At 43.6% G+C, this 14497-nt stretch overlaps 1 protein-coding gene across 1 annotated transcript; it reads right to left on the bottom strand.

Moving 5' to 3' along the window:
* Positions 1 to 324: 324 nt before the first annotated feature.
* Positions 325 to 13439, bottom strand: LOC147608331 (protein REDUCED CHLOROPLAST COVERAGE 2-like). The gene is made up of 23 exons (XM_086789517.1): positions 12542 to 13439; positions 12376 to 12437; positions 12162 to 12254; positions 11816 to 11888; positions 11021 to 11581; positions 10821 to 10888; positions 10561 to 10692; positions 10219 to 10260; positions 9604 to 10104; positions 9292 to 9452; positions 8675 to 9209; positions 8487 to 8549; positions 8292 to 8393; positions 5772 to 6077; positions 5562 to 5654; positions 5370 to 5471; positions 5186 to 5290; positions 4949 to 5082; positions 4659 to 4842; positions 4409 to 4540; positions 4168 to 4280; positions 3996 to 4083; positions 325 to 3898 (listed from the first exon to the last, which is right to left on the bottom strand). Exons 1-23 carry the CDS (start codon positions 12609 to 12611, stop codon positions 1340 to 1342), a joined length of 6279 nt encoding a protein of 2092 aa, XP_086645643.1. The 5' UTR covers positions 12612 to 13439; the 3' UTR covers positions 325 to 1339.
* Between the last annotated feature and the right edge of the window lie 1058 nt (positions 13440 to 14497).

Here is a 14497-nt window from a genome sequence, read left to right as displayed (position 1 = left end):
TGGTAGGCCCCACCTAGTCTACATTTCTCTAGTCCAACCCTCGGTCGTACATGCCCTCGTGTTGCATTCTACCGAAATACCTCTCTCTCTCTAGATTGGACCGCCATGCCATTGCTCCAAAAGTGGCTGCATGAACCGCTATGCTGCTAGATACAAAATAAATCAATTGAATACTGTATGTTTGTTTATTGCCACGTGGATGAATGTGGACTAGGCTATAGCAACCCATTAACCTCAAACAAAGAAATAAGCTTCCCATATCTAAAATTGTTCCATGCGTACCCTCTACGCGCCCTACAGCTCAAAAACAAAACACAGTACAACTTTGAAAAGCAAAAGCTTTCCTAATAAAATGATAATTTGAATTTACCTAAATGGGATTGTACATAGCCTCAGGTCTAAAATTGCTTCTCTGCATACACTCTAAAACCTGTAGCACTTGCATAGCTTTAACCAAGCTTCTCAACATCGAGCCAGGTTAATACTCATGTTGGGTTATGATTCTCTGTCTATGGAGGATGCATGTCTAGAAACCAGCCAGCTTGAGGAAAGCTTTGCCCGTGAAAAAAGCTTGGACGGACGCCTTCTTTGAAACAATTGTGAGGAAATTCCAACAGAGAACCAGGGCTATGGTCATCCACAGGGTAATGGTCCAAGCTGGACTGCTCAGTCAGCCAACGACCCTTCAAAGAAAATGAAGACTACTCAGGAGAAATTTAGCTTTGTTTTCCAACCCGATTGTCCAAACACTACAGGTAGAGTTTTACTGCTTTGTAAGCTGTTTTGCTTTCATCTGAATGAAAATCCAACCTATAATTTCCAGCTATAATACCTATCTGGAGGGTTGAACAAGAGTTTTCTTTAGGGTTTTCCTTGAAATAGAGAAGCTTCTGAAGTCTTCAGCAAGGGTTTTGGCTTGGCTTTCCACCTTTCTGAAGACTTTATCAAGGATTCCACTCAGCGTTTCCTATGACAGAGAAGTTTTCTGAAAACTTGAACAGAGGGTTTCTGCTACACATGCTTTGCTTCAGCTAATGTTTCCAGCTACACAAGCTTTCTGCAGATTGACATGTAGGGTTCAGCCAAGGTTTCCAGCAGCAAAAGACTTCTGCAAATTGAATCAGAGTTTCAGCTAAATTTACTGGCTACACCAGATTTAATGGAGAGTGGGTAAGCTTTTGCAGATCAGCAGGTGAAATGAAAGCTTCCAGCCAGGGATTACTCTCGCACAATATTTCTCGAGACGCTGTTATAGTTCCCATTGCCATCATTACCACTTCCCACTGTGTTGTTTCATCAGCAAGCTCCTCTCAAATTCAGCTAGGATTTCTACTGCATTTTATCGAACACTGACCACTTGCGGTTGCCCAGAAGGTAAGCTTTCACTGCTAGGTGGACTCTCTTTTCTTTGACCTATGGCCCTGTACATGCTTTTGTACAGTTGGGGGTTGCCATTCACGCCTTTCTGGCGATAGTAAGTGTGCACATTATTGTTACCTCTCATGTACCTGACCGGTTGATTTCGTGACCTTTGTCTTCGCTTGGTAACAAGAATGAACCCATCTCCATTGGCCTGGGGAGCCTTGTGGATGTTGCCATTCTCAATTGCCCCATAGTCACTGCTTACATCTGAATTCTCACTGGATGCATGCCCATTTTGTGTGTGAGTGAATTCCTGATGTCCATTGCCCATTGTGTCTTTACAATCGGAAGAACCTTTATCCATACTCACTGATGTCTTTGCTGGACCCATAGCATCCAAATTCAACCCATTTTCTTCATTCGAATTAGGGGATTTGCTCTTATGTGCCTCATCAATCTCTGGCTCTGTATCACTTTCACTCACTACATCTCCCCACAATTTTGAGAAACTACTGCCTGAATGCTCAGAAGCTTCTGACTTTCCACCCAGAATGCTGATGGGCTGTGATGTTTCCAATGGGATGCCTTTGCTTCCGTTTGCAATGACATCATTTCCTGACTTTACAGATGACTGCAAGATTTTGAGCCCATGACTTTCTAAACAGTTTGGTCCTCCATTATTGTCTGTGACTATGGAATCGGAAGACCCCTCAGGTTGCGAGATCATAGACTGCCATATTTTGCCTGGAATAAACTCAGCTGCATTTGGGTTCATGGACTTTCCTGGTATGTACATTATGGCATTGGGGTTCATCAAAGCAAGACCTTTAGGGTGGACTCCATTCCCGGAACCCCTGTCAAAAGAACTCCTGTATTGATGCCTTGCTGGACGAGAATGAGGGGCAGTGGCAGGAGGGTACCAGGAGTTAGAGCTTGATGAACCCCCTGAAAGGCGTGGGGGCTTGCGGACTGGTAAGAGGGCCCTTGTATTAGTATGAGCAGATGGTACAGGGATTAAAAGGGGACTTGCGGCATTAGAATCTGGAGCTCTCCCATTCTTCATAGGGGTCACTGCCACAGTGCCCAACACCACACTGGATTTTTGGGCTGGATTGTATGGCTTGGCTGCAGCTGAGAGTTTAGTGGACACATCACCGTTTCCTGCTAGCTTTGCCTCTTCACGAGCTTCTTCACTAATCTGACCTTCATCTGCATCACATTCAAGATTTGGAGCCTGATCAATTGCTGTTGGAGGAGCATCATGTACCTCCTTTGATAATAAGTTGGCCTCTTCTTTGATGCCAGCAGACTGTACATGCTGCACAGAAGTTACAAGAGTGTTTTCTTGGGTCTCATCTTCAACTTCAGATTCGGTCACATGGCCAGTTACTCCATTTCCAACCTTTTCATTTGAACCCTGGCCTTCCTGCTGAGAGGTACAAACTGTTTCCAAGGCAGCATTTTCAGACCCTTCACTTATGTTGCTATTTGCAGCCTGATTACCATCTGCCTTTTCCTGTCTTTTCTGGATATGTTCCAAAACCTTTCCCTGATTTGTTACATTGAGCACAGAGTCTTTATCAACCCCATCAGAAGGGAGCCTTGAAATTACAGGCTTTACAATGTTGCACTTGCCTGGTGGAGCCAAAGCTACTTCCTTGTATGAAGGAGCTGCTTTAGAAAGTGGTGGTAAAGCATTAGAAAGAGATTCTACTGCTTCTGATGGACCATCTTTGACAGTATTGATGTAAGGTTTTACTAGAGATGAAAACTCTTCTGCATTTCCATCAGCTTCAAAAGCTGCTGTAGGAACATTGTCCATAGCCATTATTGAGGATACGGATGTTGCTGGCTGACTGGTATTGTGTGGAGCACTCTTAGTGGAAGCTAACGGGGAAGCTGGCCTAGTATTGACAGAAGAAGCCTTTAGTAACTTTCTAGCAATGGTAGAGTCAGTAGGAGATCTAGGAGATGTGAATGAGTTACTAGCTTGGTTGGACGTGCTCTTCCGCTTAATAGAACCAGTGCCAACATTAAATGTGTTCCCTCTAAATCTTGCAGACTCTTGAGAAAACCTTGGTCCATTATTGGCAGCATTGGTAGTCAGCTTGGCAAGGGCAGGCCTACGGTGGGCATATCTCCGGGCAGTTCCGGCTGAATTTCTTCCTCTTGGCAATGCTTCTTGCCAACCTTCGTCTCCATCAGCAGCATTTTCAGTGTTCTGAGAATCCATTTGGGCTTCTGTTTCCCTTAATCGGTCACCAATGGTTGCATTACCATTGCTTGTAAGGGCCACTGCCTTTATGGAGATGAGGCCCACCTTTGAGTTACTATATGAGGAAAGCTTCTCTTCCTCAGAAGCTGAGTTAACATTTTGATCTTTGTTTAATTCACTGGGATCATTTGGAGGCCTTACCTCACTGAATTGGCTTCCCTTTTCTACTGATTCCAAGTCTAACACATGATCTTTTCTCATATCACTGGAATCATTTGGAGAAGGGCACTCCCAAGTATTTTGGCTTCCTTTTCCTTTGGACTGCATAAGGGAAGATACATAACAGCTAGTTATGATTAGAAACAGTGGCCAATGCAAGTGCTCATAATAAAAGATGATGCAAAAAGGGGGAACATGCCTTCGTTCGACGAGTCCTTTTCTTGACTTCTAACTCTTTCCCTTTCTCTTCCACATTAGTGTTGATAAAATCCAGCAGGTCTGACACACTACATGAATCCAGGTACACCACTTACTCCACTAAGACTTTGTACAAGGCACATCCCTATCCAGATATAGGGTAAAAGAAATACCTCAAGTGCCCTTTACTTGCAATAGAAGCATCCGGCTTTGGAGTACCATTGCGAGCAGCTTCTTGCTGCTCCAGCGCCTTTGATTCAAAGTACTCCAGCCATGCAGCTGCATCCTGTGTTATGAGGCAGGTCATTCACACCTCAAATAAGAGTTACTTTGGGTACAAGAAAAATGGTATCAAATTTTGTTACATAAATCACTGAGTATCACACATCTAGTTCTGCAAATTAGTCAAGGTACCTGTGTGCGGAGATCATCAGGACCAAGTTTTGCTTGTAGAATCTGGAGAGTGGTTTGCTCATGTTGGACACTCAATGAATATGCTTCCATTAGAGATAATGCAATAGCTATAGCATGGTAGCTTGCAGCAGTCTGCATCATCAGTGGGAGCCTTTTTTTTAAATTATATCCATAAACTGTTAAAAAAGAAGACCCATCTAGAACAGGAAACATGGGCAGGTATTTCCACCTGTTGTTTCCACCGTTATACCTGTATATGATCTGCTCCAAGCAATCTCTGATTGCATTTCAAAGCTTCATGTAAGTAGCGGAGAGCAACATGAACATTGCCCAGACCTTCCTCCATCATAGCAACATTTATGTATGTTGCAGCTGTGTTAGGGTGAGAGGGTCCACAAGTTAAATGCAAAAGGTAGAGTGCACGATTGACATACCTGTAAAAGAGAAAATTTACATTATGAAAGAGCACATATGCATAAAACTTTTCATTCTTCTCTGCTTCTGCAAGGTCTACTCTGCAGCAAACAAAACCAGACATACTTCAAAGCTAGTTCAGTGTGTTGAAGTCTGTAATAGAAAACTGCAAGATCCCCATAGCTTTTCATGGTGTCTGGATGGTCTAATCCTAGTTCCCGTTCATTGATGTCCAAAGCTTTTTGTTGGTAAACTGTCGCCTATGATACAAAAAATGCAGAGTTAATCAGAATTCAATGTCTCCTGTAGATTTCAAAGCAATGAAAAGAGATAGCGAGATTAAAGAAATGGTTATCAACCAACCTGGTTGAAATCTCCTGTGTGATATAGAACAACAGCTAGAAGACTGTAAGCACCCGCAGTCATGCGGTGATAAGGTCCACAGACAGCAACAAGCTTTGCAAGAGCCTGCCAAGCAGCACAAACAAATGTTGGCATTCAATGGTACAAAAGAGCTGTCAAACAAGCCACACACATAAATTCTTACCTTGGTGCCATAAGTGACTGCATCATCCAGTTTCCCCTTATCGAGGGCAGTCTTTGACGATTCCAAAAGTGTGCGACCATCAGCTGAAGAGCATGCTACTTGCTGGAAAAAGAAAACTTGCTGTGAGTAACATTTGGCCTGCTAGCTTGACAAAACTACCATCTAAATCAAGGTTCAAGCACAGCTCATCACCTTGTATACAGGTACCATGCTGATGACATCGATTTTTCTGAATGGATTGGGGCTTTCCATATCATAGTCACGAGGGGCCATCTCTACACCTACCTGCTCATGTTTCAAGCAAGTCAAGAGGTGATAGTTTTCATTTTGTAGCTATGGAGGATTCATCTGATAACCTCCAATGGTATTGCAAGTGGTAACAGGCTTTAGTAGTTCACAAACCTTGTGACATAGACCTCGAAGAACCGCAAATTTCTGGAGGTCAGGCCGTTCACTGTTCTCAAACTTCCACCCGAACCTTTTTTCTACAAAAACCTGAAGCCACTTCCAAATGCTGTTTGAGGCATCTGCCTCTTCTGCAGAACATGTACCAAGCATGGCATTTAGTGCAGCAGCAATGGCAGCTGACAAGTCTGTGGTGTTGGGAACAGCTGTAACCACAGCGCGCAAGAGATGCTTGTAAGCTCGAATGACCATCTCATGAACACATAACGATTGTACATGAGGAAGCTTCTCAGCAAGTTTCACCTGATCCATCAAACAAAGATGCTTTCATGATATGCTCATCTTTGCTAGTTTGCAATCATCCATTTTTGATACCCATTAACACCAAGAAGAGGCTTTTGAGAACATTGAGAAAGTCGATTTTAAAAGAAAGCAAAGTGTGAAATGCAAGAAAGTCTGTAATCTTTGGCAGAGTTTGCTATGCTGATATCAGCAAGCTAAAATATAAGAGGGAAAAAGAGTGATCAGCCGTGACTACTTACAAGGTTTCAATGGCTTCGATACCTTCTCAATCCCAATTGGCTGAGCACAAGGCTGTGGTATTGAAATGAGATGACGTCCTCACATACACCCATAGTCACATGAAAACGCGTTTCTGAAGTGAGAAACCCCGAAACGTTTCAGAAACTCTTGATTTTTTTGGTTTCTCATTAAAAAAAATTGTTTCTCAAAATGTTAAAAGTTCCTATTGTTTGGAACTTTAGCAATGCAAAATTATATAGAAAAAAATCCGAAACCTTGGCGTTTCTTAGCCGAAGGCCGAAACGTTTTGTCCCGAAACGTCAAAAACCCCGAAACATTTCTGATGACTATGCATACACCTAGGGAAAATGGCCTGAGAAGCACATGGTTTGTCACATGCACTCTTGCACTGTAGTGCATGGTGACAAGATGGCTCATCATACAACAGTAGGACCCTTTTAGGATATAAATTTGTCGTATGCCGTGGCCCCATTGTAATCCTCAATCCAAGATATGTCAGGCACGAGCTACGTAGGTCATTCCTCAATGTCATTGAGTCAATCAAGTCCCTTAACCCACTTGGAGCTCCCACATGGCAAAGCCCGGCTCGCCATGGAGTCCTCAAGACAGCTAGCACTAGATGGAGACACATGGTGTTGGTATGCACAGGTGAGCACTTCGTTCAATATACATGGCATGCAGATGGAAGCACACCCCCCTTTTTAGTACAACATAGAGGCACCCTCCCTTGATCTTAGCCGCACAGAGCTGAACAGGGTCATAAGGAAGGACATTGTTAGATTGGTTACTTAGAGGACCACCCACTTAGCCCTTGGGGACGAAGATGCCCTTCTTCAGAGATCACCTTCTTCACTTGACGGATGATAGCTTCATCACACGCCCACGCTACATGGACACACATCTGTCATTTCGAGTGAGATGTGCGATCGGCCAAATCTGCACCTCATCTCACCAATTGAGAGTGGAGACAACTAGATATGGGCCACAGAAGGCTGCACCAAAGGATAGTATGTGTCAACTTTGCCATATAGAGGCTGAGACGGAGAAGCACTACATATGCCGACGTCTGGTATACTATGAGATCAAGGGGGGTTTCACTGCCTCTTCCAAGACACATTTGGACCGCTCTCCAAGATCATGGACTTCCCGGATTAGAGATGCCTAGGGCTCTTCCTTCTGGACCTTCGTAGACATAGGGAGTCACTATTGCGGCCTAGACCAGCAGCGCACAGCGCAAAGAGCTCTCACTGATTTCTTCCGGACCCGAGCTCCAAGGGCAGACCCACCCACCCTTCCTTGACCCCATGTTGATGTAGGAGCCCGACCCATAGGAGTGACACTAGACAGAGCCATCAAACTATGCAGAGGTCGACAACCTTGACCCAAAGGCCCCCACCCACACCCGCGTCACCATAGGAGGATCAGGGCCATCATCTTACACCATCAGAGGACTTCATCATGCTTTACCACTCTGAGTGCCATGTTACGGTGCCCCATGCGGGATATCTTAGGATAATATGCGAGCCTTATGCTCTTTGTACATGGATCAGCCCTAGCATCTCAGCTTTAGCATTTTAGCTTTGTCATTTTCTTTCATTTTAGTACCCATGAGGATGTATTCCATGGACATGATGTAATCTCATATGTCATTTTGGCCTTTTGTAGACATTAATATCTCTCTCTCTCATGCGCGCGCGCGCACACACACGCGCGCGCACGCGCAAATGTATTTCATAGTCAAGCCACCAAATCAAAGCCCAAGGCACCAAAATACATGGAATCACCATGGGAGTTGAATCTGGGATCTCTTCATTCGAAACTTCAAGGAAAAAACGTGTGTGTGTGTGTTGGGAGCTGGAGGAGGGGAGGTGGGGGGGAGGTAAGAGTGAGAGAGAGAGAGAGAGAGAGAGAGAGAGAGAGCAGAAAAGGTCACTGTACACAAAGCAGCAGGTCACAGAGTAACACAACACTTACCACTCCTCCCAAAGACCGCATTCGCAAACCACGAGTATGCATGAAATCTGTTAGCGTACGCCCATCGACTGGTGAGAGCTCTAAAGATCCAAAATCGGCAACCTGCAAGAAAACGTATTTTATAAGTCACTTCGTGAATGTTTCTTTGCTCAAGTGACAAAACTGAGAAGGAGATCCTTGTGATTAGAACATTACCAGCTTGGGCAGTGCAACGTCTTCACAATACTTGTGGATGCCATCAATCAAATCGCTCAAAGGCTGTGAAAATAGGTGAGGCTCATCACTAGAGATACAAAGACATTGATCACTGAAGGCAAAGTGGATGAGGTCCTGACTAGCTAGACAAATGGATATTAAGTGTTACACTAATCAAGTTCACAAACCTTAGAGTGAAGGCCTGTCTCCGTGTCTTTCAGACGATTATAAGCAGCCTCAGAGAGCAGGCCCCGAAGCTCATTATCATCATCCGGTTCTTTAGTGGTCAATTGAGCTTCGTCTTCAATCTCAGAGCCTTCTATCAAAGGTGGGACTGTCTCTGGGTGAGAATTCGATTCACCAGCTGGAACCTGCTGACACTCTTTGGCACAGTTCTGCTTGCTATGCTTTTCATCTCTGATAGTACCTATATGCTTAACTCCTACGTCGGCAGCATTGCCTTTGCTAGCCCCTGAAGACTTCTTCTCTGCCTTTTCTGCAGCCGCCTGGGTTTGCAGATGTTGCACCCAGCATGCACCAAGCTCCCATCGCAAAAACATATCACTCCCTTGCTCCTCTTTAACTAAGTCTGAGAGACTCACTTCCAGAACCTTATCAACCAGTGACATTGCAGGTGGATTCTCCTCCAGTTCTGCAGCCTGTTGAGAGTTGGGTCCATAGCCTGTTTGCCCGGATAGGCCTGAATGCAGAAGGGTCCTGAGGCTGCAGGTAAAGAGAAGCCAACAAGTGATATAAACAGAAGCATCATGTGTTCTCAAGCAGACTCTCTGGTTAGGATGATTACCTGTTAACATTAAGAGCATTGGCACCTCCTTCATGCTGATCTTCAATGTCAATATCATTGGGTAGAGGTCCTGTATCAGAGGATTTTTCACCTCCTGATGCCTTTACCAGCACAGTGAACCCTTGATGCCTTAAAATGACAACCCCCAGGGTGGCCGTATCCTGAGTATTAAAAGTGACCCAAAACCAGCATCAAAAGGTGATCTTGCCACTTGGAATGGATAAGTATGAGGAATATAGAGTTGAAACTGCAGATATAAAACTATGCAGAATTGTTATTCATGAAGCAACTAAAGGAACTGCAACCACATACATGGACTGTTGTGTTTTCATCTGCAGTTATCCCCTTGAGCAGATTCCTTTCAGCCAATTCCTTTGAGGAGGATACTCCACTCCCATCAATCTTGGCAGGAAGCTTCCTGCTTGCATTGGGGACGTCTCGTGTCACAATGATTCTCAAATTACCCTGATCCTCTTCATGACTTTGCATAGCTGATGAAAGAGATGGTCCCACTCTTTGAACGACAGATATTGCTTTGACGACTGCCACATCAACAAACAAGCTGTGCAGAAGAAAAGCCTTTCTGTCACGCACTTGCCGCTCTTCGATTGTCTTACAGGGCATAGCAGCAAGCACTGCAAACTCCCTTGTCCAGGGCCTTGTGTCATTCTTTTCATCCCTTCCTTGGCCACCACCATTACCACCCCAGTTTTCATCCTCCACAGGCAGAGGGGGAAATACAGAGGGGGCATCTGCAGCAAAGGGTGGCACCACCCATGTGTTGGCACGGAAGCCAAAGGGAAGATTGCCAAACTGACACACAAAATGAGATATGAGAATAAGGCCAGAAAATGTACACCCACTTTACAAAACTGTAAGAATTCCTGATTTTAAGCCCCAAATGAAGATTTTCAGACATAAACATACTTTATTTCTCTCTGCAAAAGCTTTCATGAGCTCTCCATATGCCTGGAATAAAAGAAGCATAACAGTCAGCCAAGAAGCATCAAAAGACTGCACATCTATATCAGAAAGGCCATGGACATACAACTGCAAACAATATTGTATGATAGCATACAATACAGCAAATGAAATTCAACTTCTTGGGCTTAAAACACCTAAATCCCTGCCTGTAAACAGGCAAGATTAAAAGAGCCAGATTTGGGGGTGGTCCTGATGGCCCTATTATAGGGGGCCAGCCTTAGCATGAACTGAAGACTCAACACGGGCACCATAAGTGAACTTCGTTAGGGTGAAAAAGGTACATACATTGGCAAATGCTTTACTCAATCTCTGGAGAAGATTAACCATATTGTAGCTTTGAATCAGCTGTTTCCCCACAACGTAGAATCCCTTCTTGCTAGCTGTGACTGTCAACAACTTTCCATTGCAGAGCTTCACCTGCCACATAGATATTACACATGAAAACGGACAGAGAAGAATATCTTCTCATATGGCAATCGAACTCTCATAATAAATGGTCTAGTAAGAGCATGCAATAGGTACATAATAACGGGAAAGGAGCTTACATCAATTGCAAAAAAGTCACCATCAGCCTTCTTTTCTTCCACGTGGTGCTTGATTGACCTCCTTATGACTGAGTGCAAAACAACAGTAATCACCTATCAGCTAAAACTCTTGGTAAAGAAATCTTGAACTCCATAGTATATACTCTAAAGCTTCCTAGCTCAAAATATTTAGCAATGTTGCAAATTTGATTTTCACTCACATGAAATTGGGGAGGTCAGGTGTGAGAGGGAAAAAAACTCATAAAAAAGGCCAAGCCTTGAGGGAGGGCACATCCCTGTCATGTCTCCTCTCTCCGTGGCTTCTTTAGCAGCTGCCATTGCAGCAGCAGCTTCAGGCTTCTCTGCTAAAGAGGGCTTCTTGTGGTTAGGTTTTCTCAAAGCATTGGCTTTCCTGCCATCATCAGGGGCTGCTGAGGAGTCATCTCCACGGCTGTTTCCTGTGTCCAATTCAGCTGCTCCTGTGGTCTTAATAGGGCTGTTGGTGTCCAAACTGTCAGCGATTTCACCCACCCTTTCACATTCTTCACCAGTAACCTTTCCATTCTGCGCATTCACATTCTCTACAGTGATGTCACTTGCTTGCATATGGGAACAATCTTTGGTATGGGGGTCACTTGCATGGGTATGAGAACACTCCTTGGTAATCCCTGGAGCAGGAGAAGATTCAGCTTTTTTCCCAGAGGCCCCAAAAGATGTAGTGCATGCCACAATATCCAACAGTCTCCTTATGTGGGTAATTGCCTGTTCCTCTGTATACTCATCTGCCCAAATAGAGTAAACATGACAGCAAGTAAAAATTTAATCATGGCCCAAGGATGAATACGGTATACTAAGTTACCACTACAAGCAATTCAAAACTATTACAATAATCATAGGGTTGATGATGAGCTCATGACTTAAATTGGTTTCACAATAGCAAAAACTCACCACCAGTACTCTTGTTGCACTGATTAACATACAAATCATGCATCCCAAAACTTGTCATGGAGGCTCACCTTCAACTATTCTAAGCATGCATGGCTTCAACACTGTAACCTCAAGGGAGTCGCGAAGATTGTCACCTCGTATCTGTCAAGATACATCGTACACGAGTATGCATACCATCAGTAGGAGAGACACTCACACGTACTCTTTAGGCCAAACACATGATGATCACACAATATAATCATTTCAAGATAATCAAAGAGAACAATCCTGCAGCTCAGTCCAAGCCACATACATGGCATTGAGCATTAGCTGAAGTTAGGCATTGTGACTAAGCACTTTATATTAGCAAGACAAGCTAGGACATAGACTGAGCCCTGGAAAGAAATATCAGAAATAAGAACCTAAGAGCATTACCTCATGAGAGAAAGAAAAGTTGGTCAGATGACAAGTCTCTACGTGGACACAAAGAAGCCTCCTCACATCTAGTAAGCGGTCGGTGGAAATTCCCTGAAAGTGATAGTATTTAGAATTTAAATTACTAAGACTTGGAAGTATAGATAAACCACTAGATAAGCATCCTTCATTAACAAAAGTTATGGTTAATAAACACAAGCAACACCCATCTCACCTTCAAAATAATCTGGTTTCCACCTGGAACAATTACAGTGATGTCCAGGACAACCGGAAGGACTGATAAAACCAGAAAACCCAAAAACCAGATTTAGTATCTGGAAAAAGAGGATTAAGGAGACATTATTAACTAAGCTAATGAGGGCAGGAATTAGAACGTGTACTTTTTTCTTCTTTCTTTTTCTTCTCCCCTTTGGTTTTGTGGATTTTAGCTTTGCTAGCACGAGGAGCCATATTGAGATCAAAACTGATAGCTTGTAGCTTAATAATCCAGCTGATTGTTACTTAACCTCAGCTCATTTCACAGCTTCTGTTGGTGAGCCAATCCAATGGGTAAATATGTCCTGTGTTGATGTGGGCTGTTATATAAAGCTGGCCCTATCCTGTGTTTAATCCTAAGGAAGTGCTTAAAAGCTTTCACCTGTTACACCTAAGCTTCTTATCTTTTCATTAGCGCTCAAAAACAGCTCTCAAATGTGCACCACGTGAAAACCTTATCCAGAAGGGAGGCAGGAAAAACACAGTGCTATTGTAGCTGCAGAGACCTGGATATGTGAAAACAACTGGCGGCTTGTTTCCTAAGGTAAGAAATACATGCCAAACCAGCTTGCCTTGTGAACAATTACACGAATGAGGTTACTGAACACGAGGTTCTGTGCACACTGATGGGCTCAGCTAAATGATTGAACTTGCAATGACCTAAGATAGATGCAGGGAATCGGAGCATGAATTGAGAGAAGACAATCGTAGCAAGGGGGAGGAGGGGGAGTGATAAACAGAGAGAGGAGAGGAAGGGGGAGGCGTGGGGGATTGGTTTGCAGAGAAAGAGGATAGAGTAAGGACTCCAAATGGGTACCCAAATGAATGAATGGCAGTAGATATGAATATGGGCGAGGAGGGATTAGGCAATGTGTCAGGCGTGTGGGAACTTAGGGTTTTTCTAGGGGTATATGTGTGGCTGAAGCGGTGGTGGGCACTGGGCAAGTAGGAGGCACCTATTTATCTACTAAGATTTTCAATTTTGCAATGGCAGATAGCTAATAATAAGAGAAATACAGCAGTGAGTCTGCATACGGAGGTAAAGGAAGACTGATGAGAGGAAGGGCGTACAACACAGAGATAGAGAGAGAGAGAGAGAGAGAGAGAGAAAGAGGGTGGGAGAGGAGAGTGAAAACAGAGAAAAGAGACTCGTGTTCACAGAGTTATGCCCCACCTCTACCCATTGAACACCTTGCTATAAATTTCGTGGCTGCAATAAAGCCTAAAATTGTTGCCCATTTATTTATTTTTGCTATTTTCCCCTAAAATTTGTAAATTTTCAATTATTTCTCGCTGTAAATTTGAATGTACACTCCTCACACATGTGCAATTTTCCTAAAATTTGCAAAATTCAAATTATTCCTTGTTGTAAATTTGAGAGTACACTCCTCGCACACCTCGTCGAAACGACTGCCTCGCCCAGATTCAACCCACCTGGCCGAAACTCACTTTACTTTGACGGGATCAACGCGTGCTACTTAGTGCTGAGGCACACACTAGATGCCATGTTTGCAAGGGTAGAGATCGAACCCATCATCTAGTGACTCTCAAACTCCTTCATTACCACTGCACCAGCGCCGGGATTGGAAAAAACAATAATCAATTGTAATAGTTTTGCAGTCTTATGATTATTTCTTTCACTACTGAAAAGCATATAGTAAACTACCTATTTAAGTCCCTAGAAATGCAGGTTCCATGGAGATAGAAAGGACTGGTCATTAACTATCCGGAGAGAGAAAGAGAGGTGCTTTTTCATCACATGGCAGAAACCTATAAAGGAAAAAGAGAAATTTCTCACAACTAATAATGAGCCATTTTCTTCGAGGCACAACGTGTTGCGTTCACTGGAGCAAAAGCTGATGTTGCCCCATGAGCCTTTAATTACAAAAATCAGTGTTCGCAGAAAAGCCCATACCTGCAACTAATACGTATTTGTAAATTCGATTTTCAATCCGTAAAATTTTAGGAATTTTAGTTGTATTTTAACTCAGAATTTTGTAAACTCTGAACGACAAATTCAAAATTGTCAAGTAGAGAAAATGTTTTCTCTGTTTAACACTGTGGCAGTACCATTGCTCAAC

Source organism: Cibotium barometz, chromosome 53 (genome assembly GCF_041138505.1).
Source record: "Cibotium barometz isolate CiBa-2024 chromosome 53, ASM4113850v1, whole genome shotgun sequence".
Classification (NCBI taxonomy): domain Eukaryota; kingdom Viridiplantae; phylum Streptophyta; class Polypodiopsida; order Cyatheales; family Cibotiaceae; genus Cibotium; species Cibotium barometz.
Note: the sequence above shows the minus strand (reverse complement) of the source record. Positions and strands in the feature narration are given on the sequence as shown.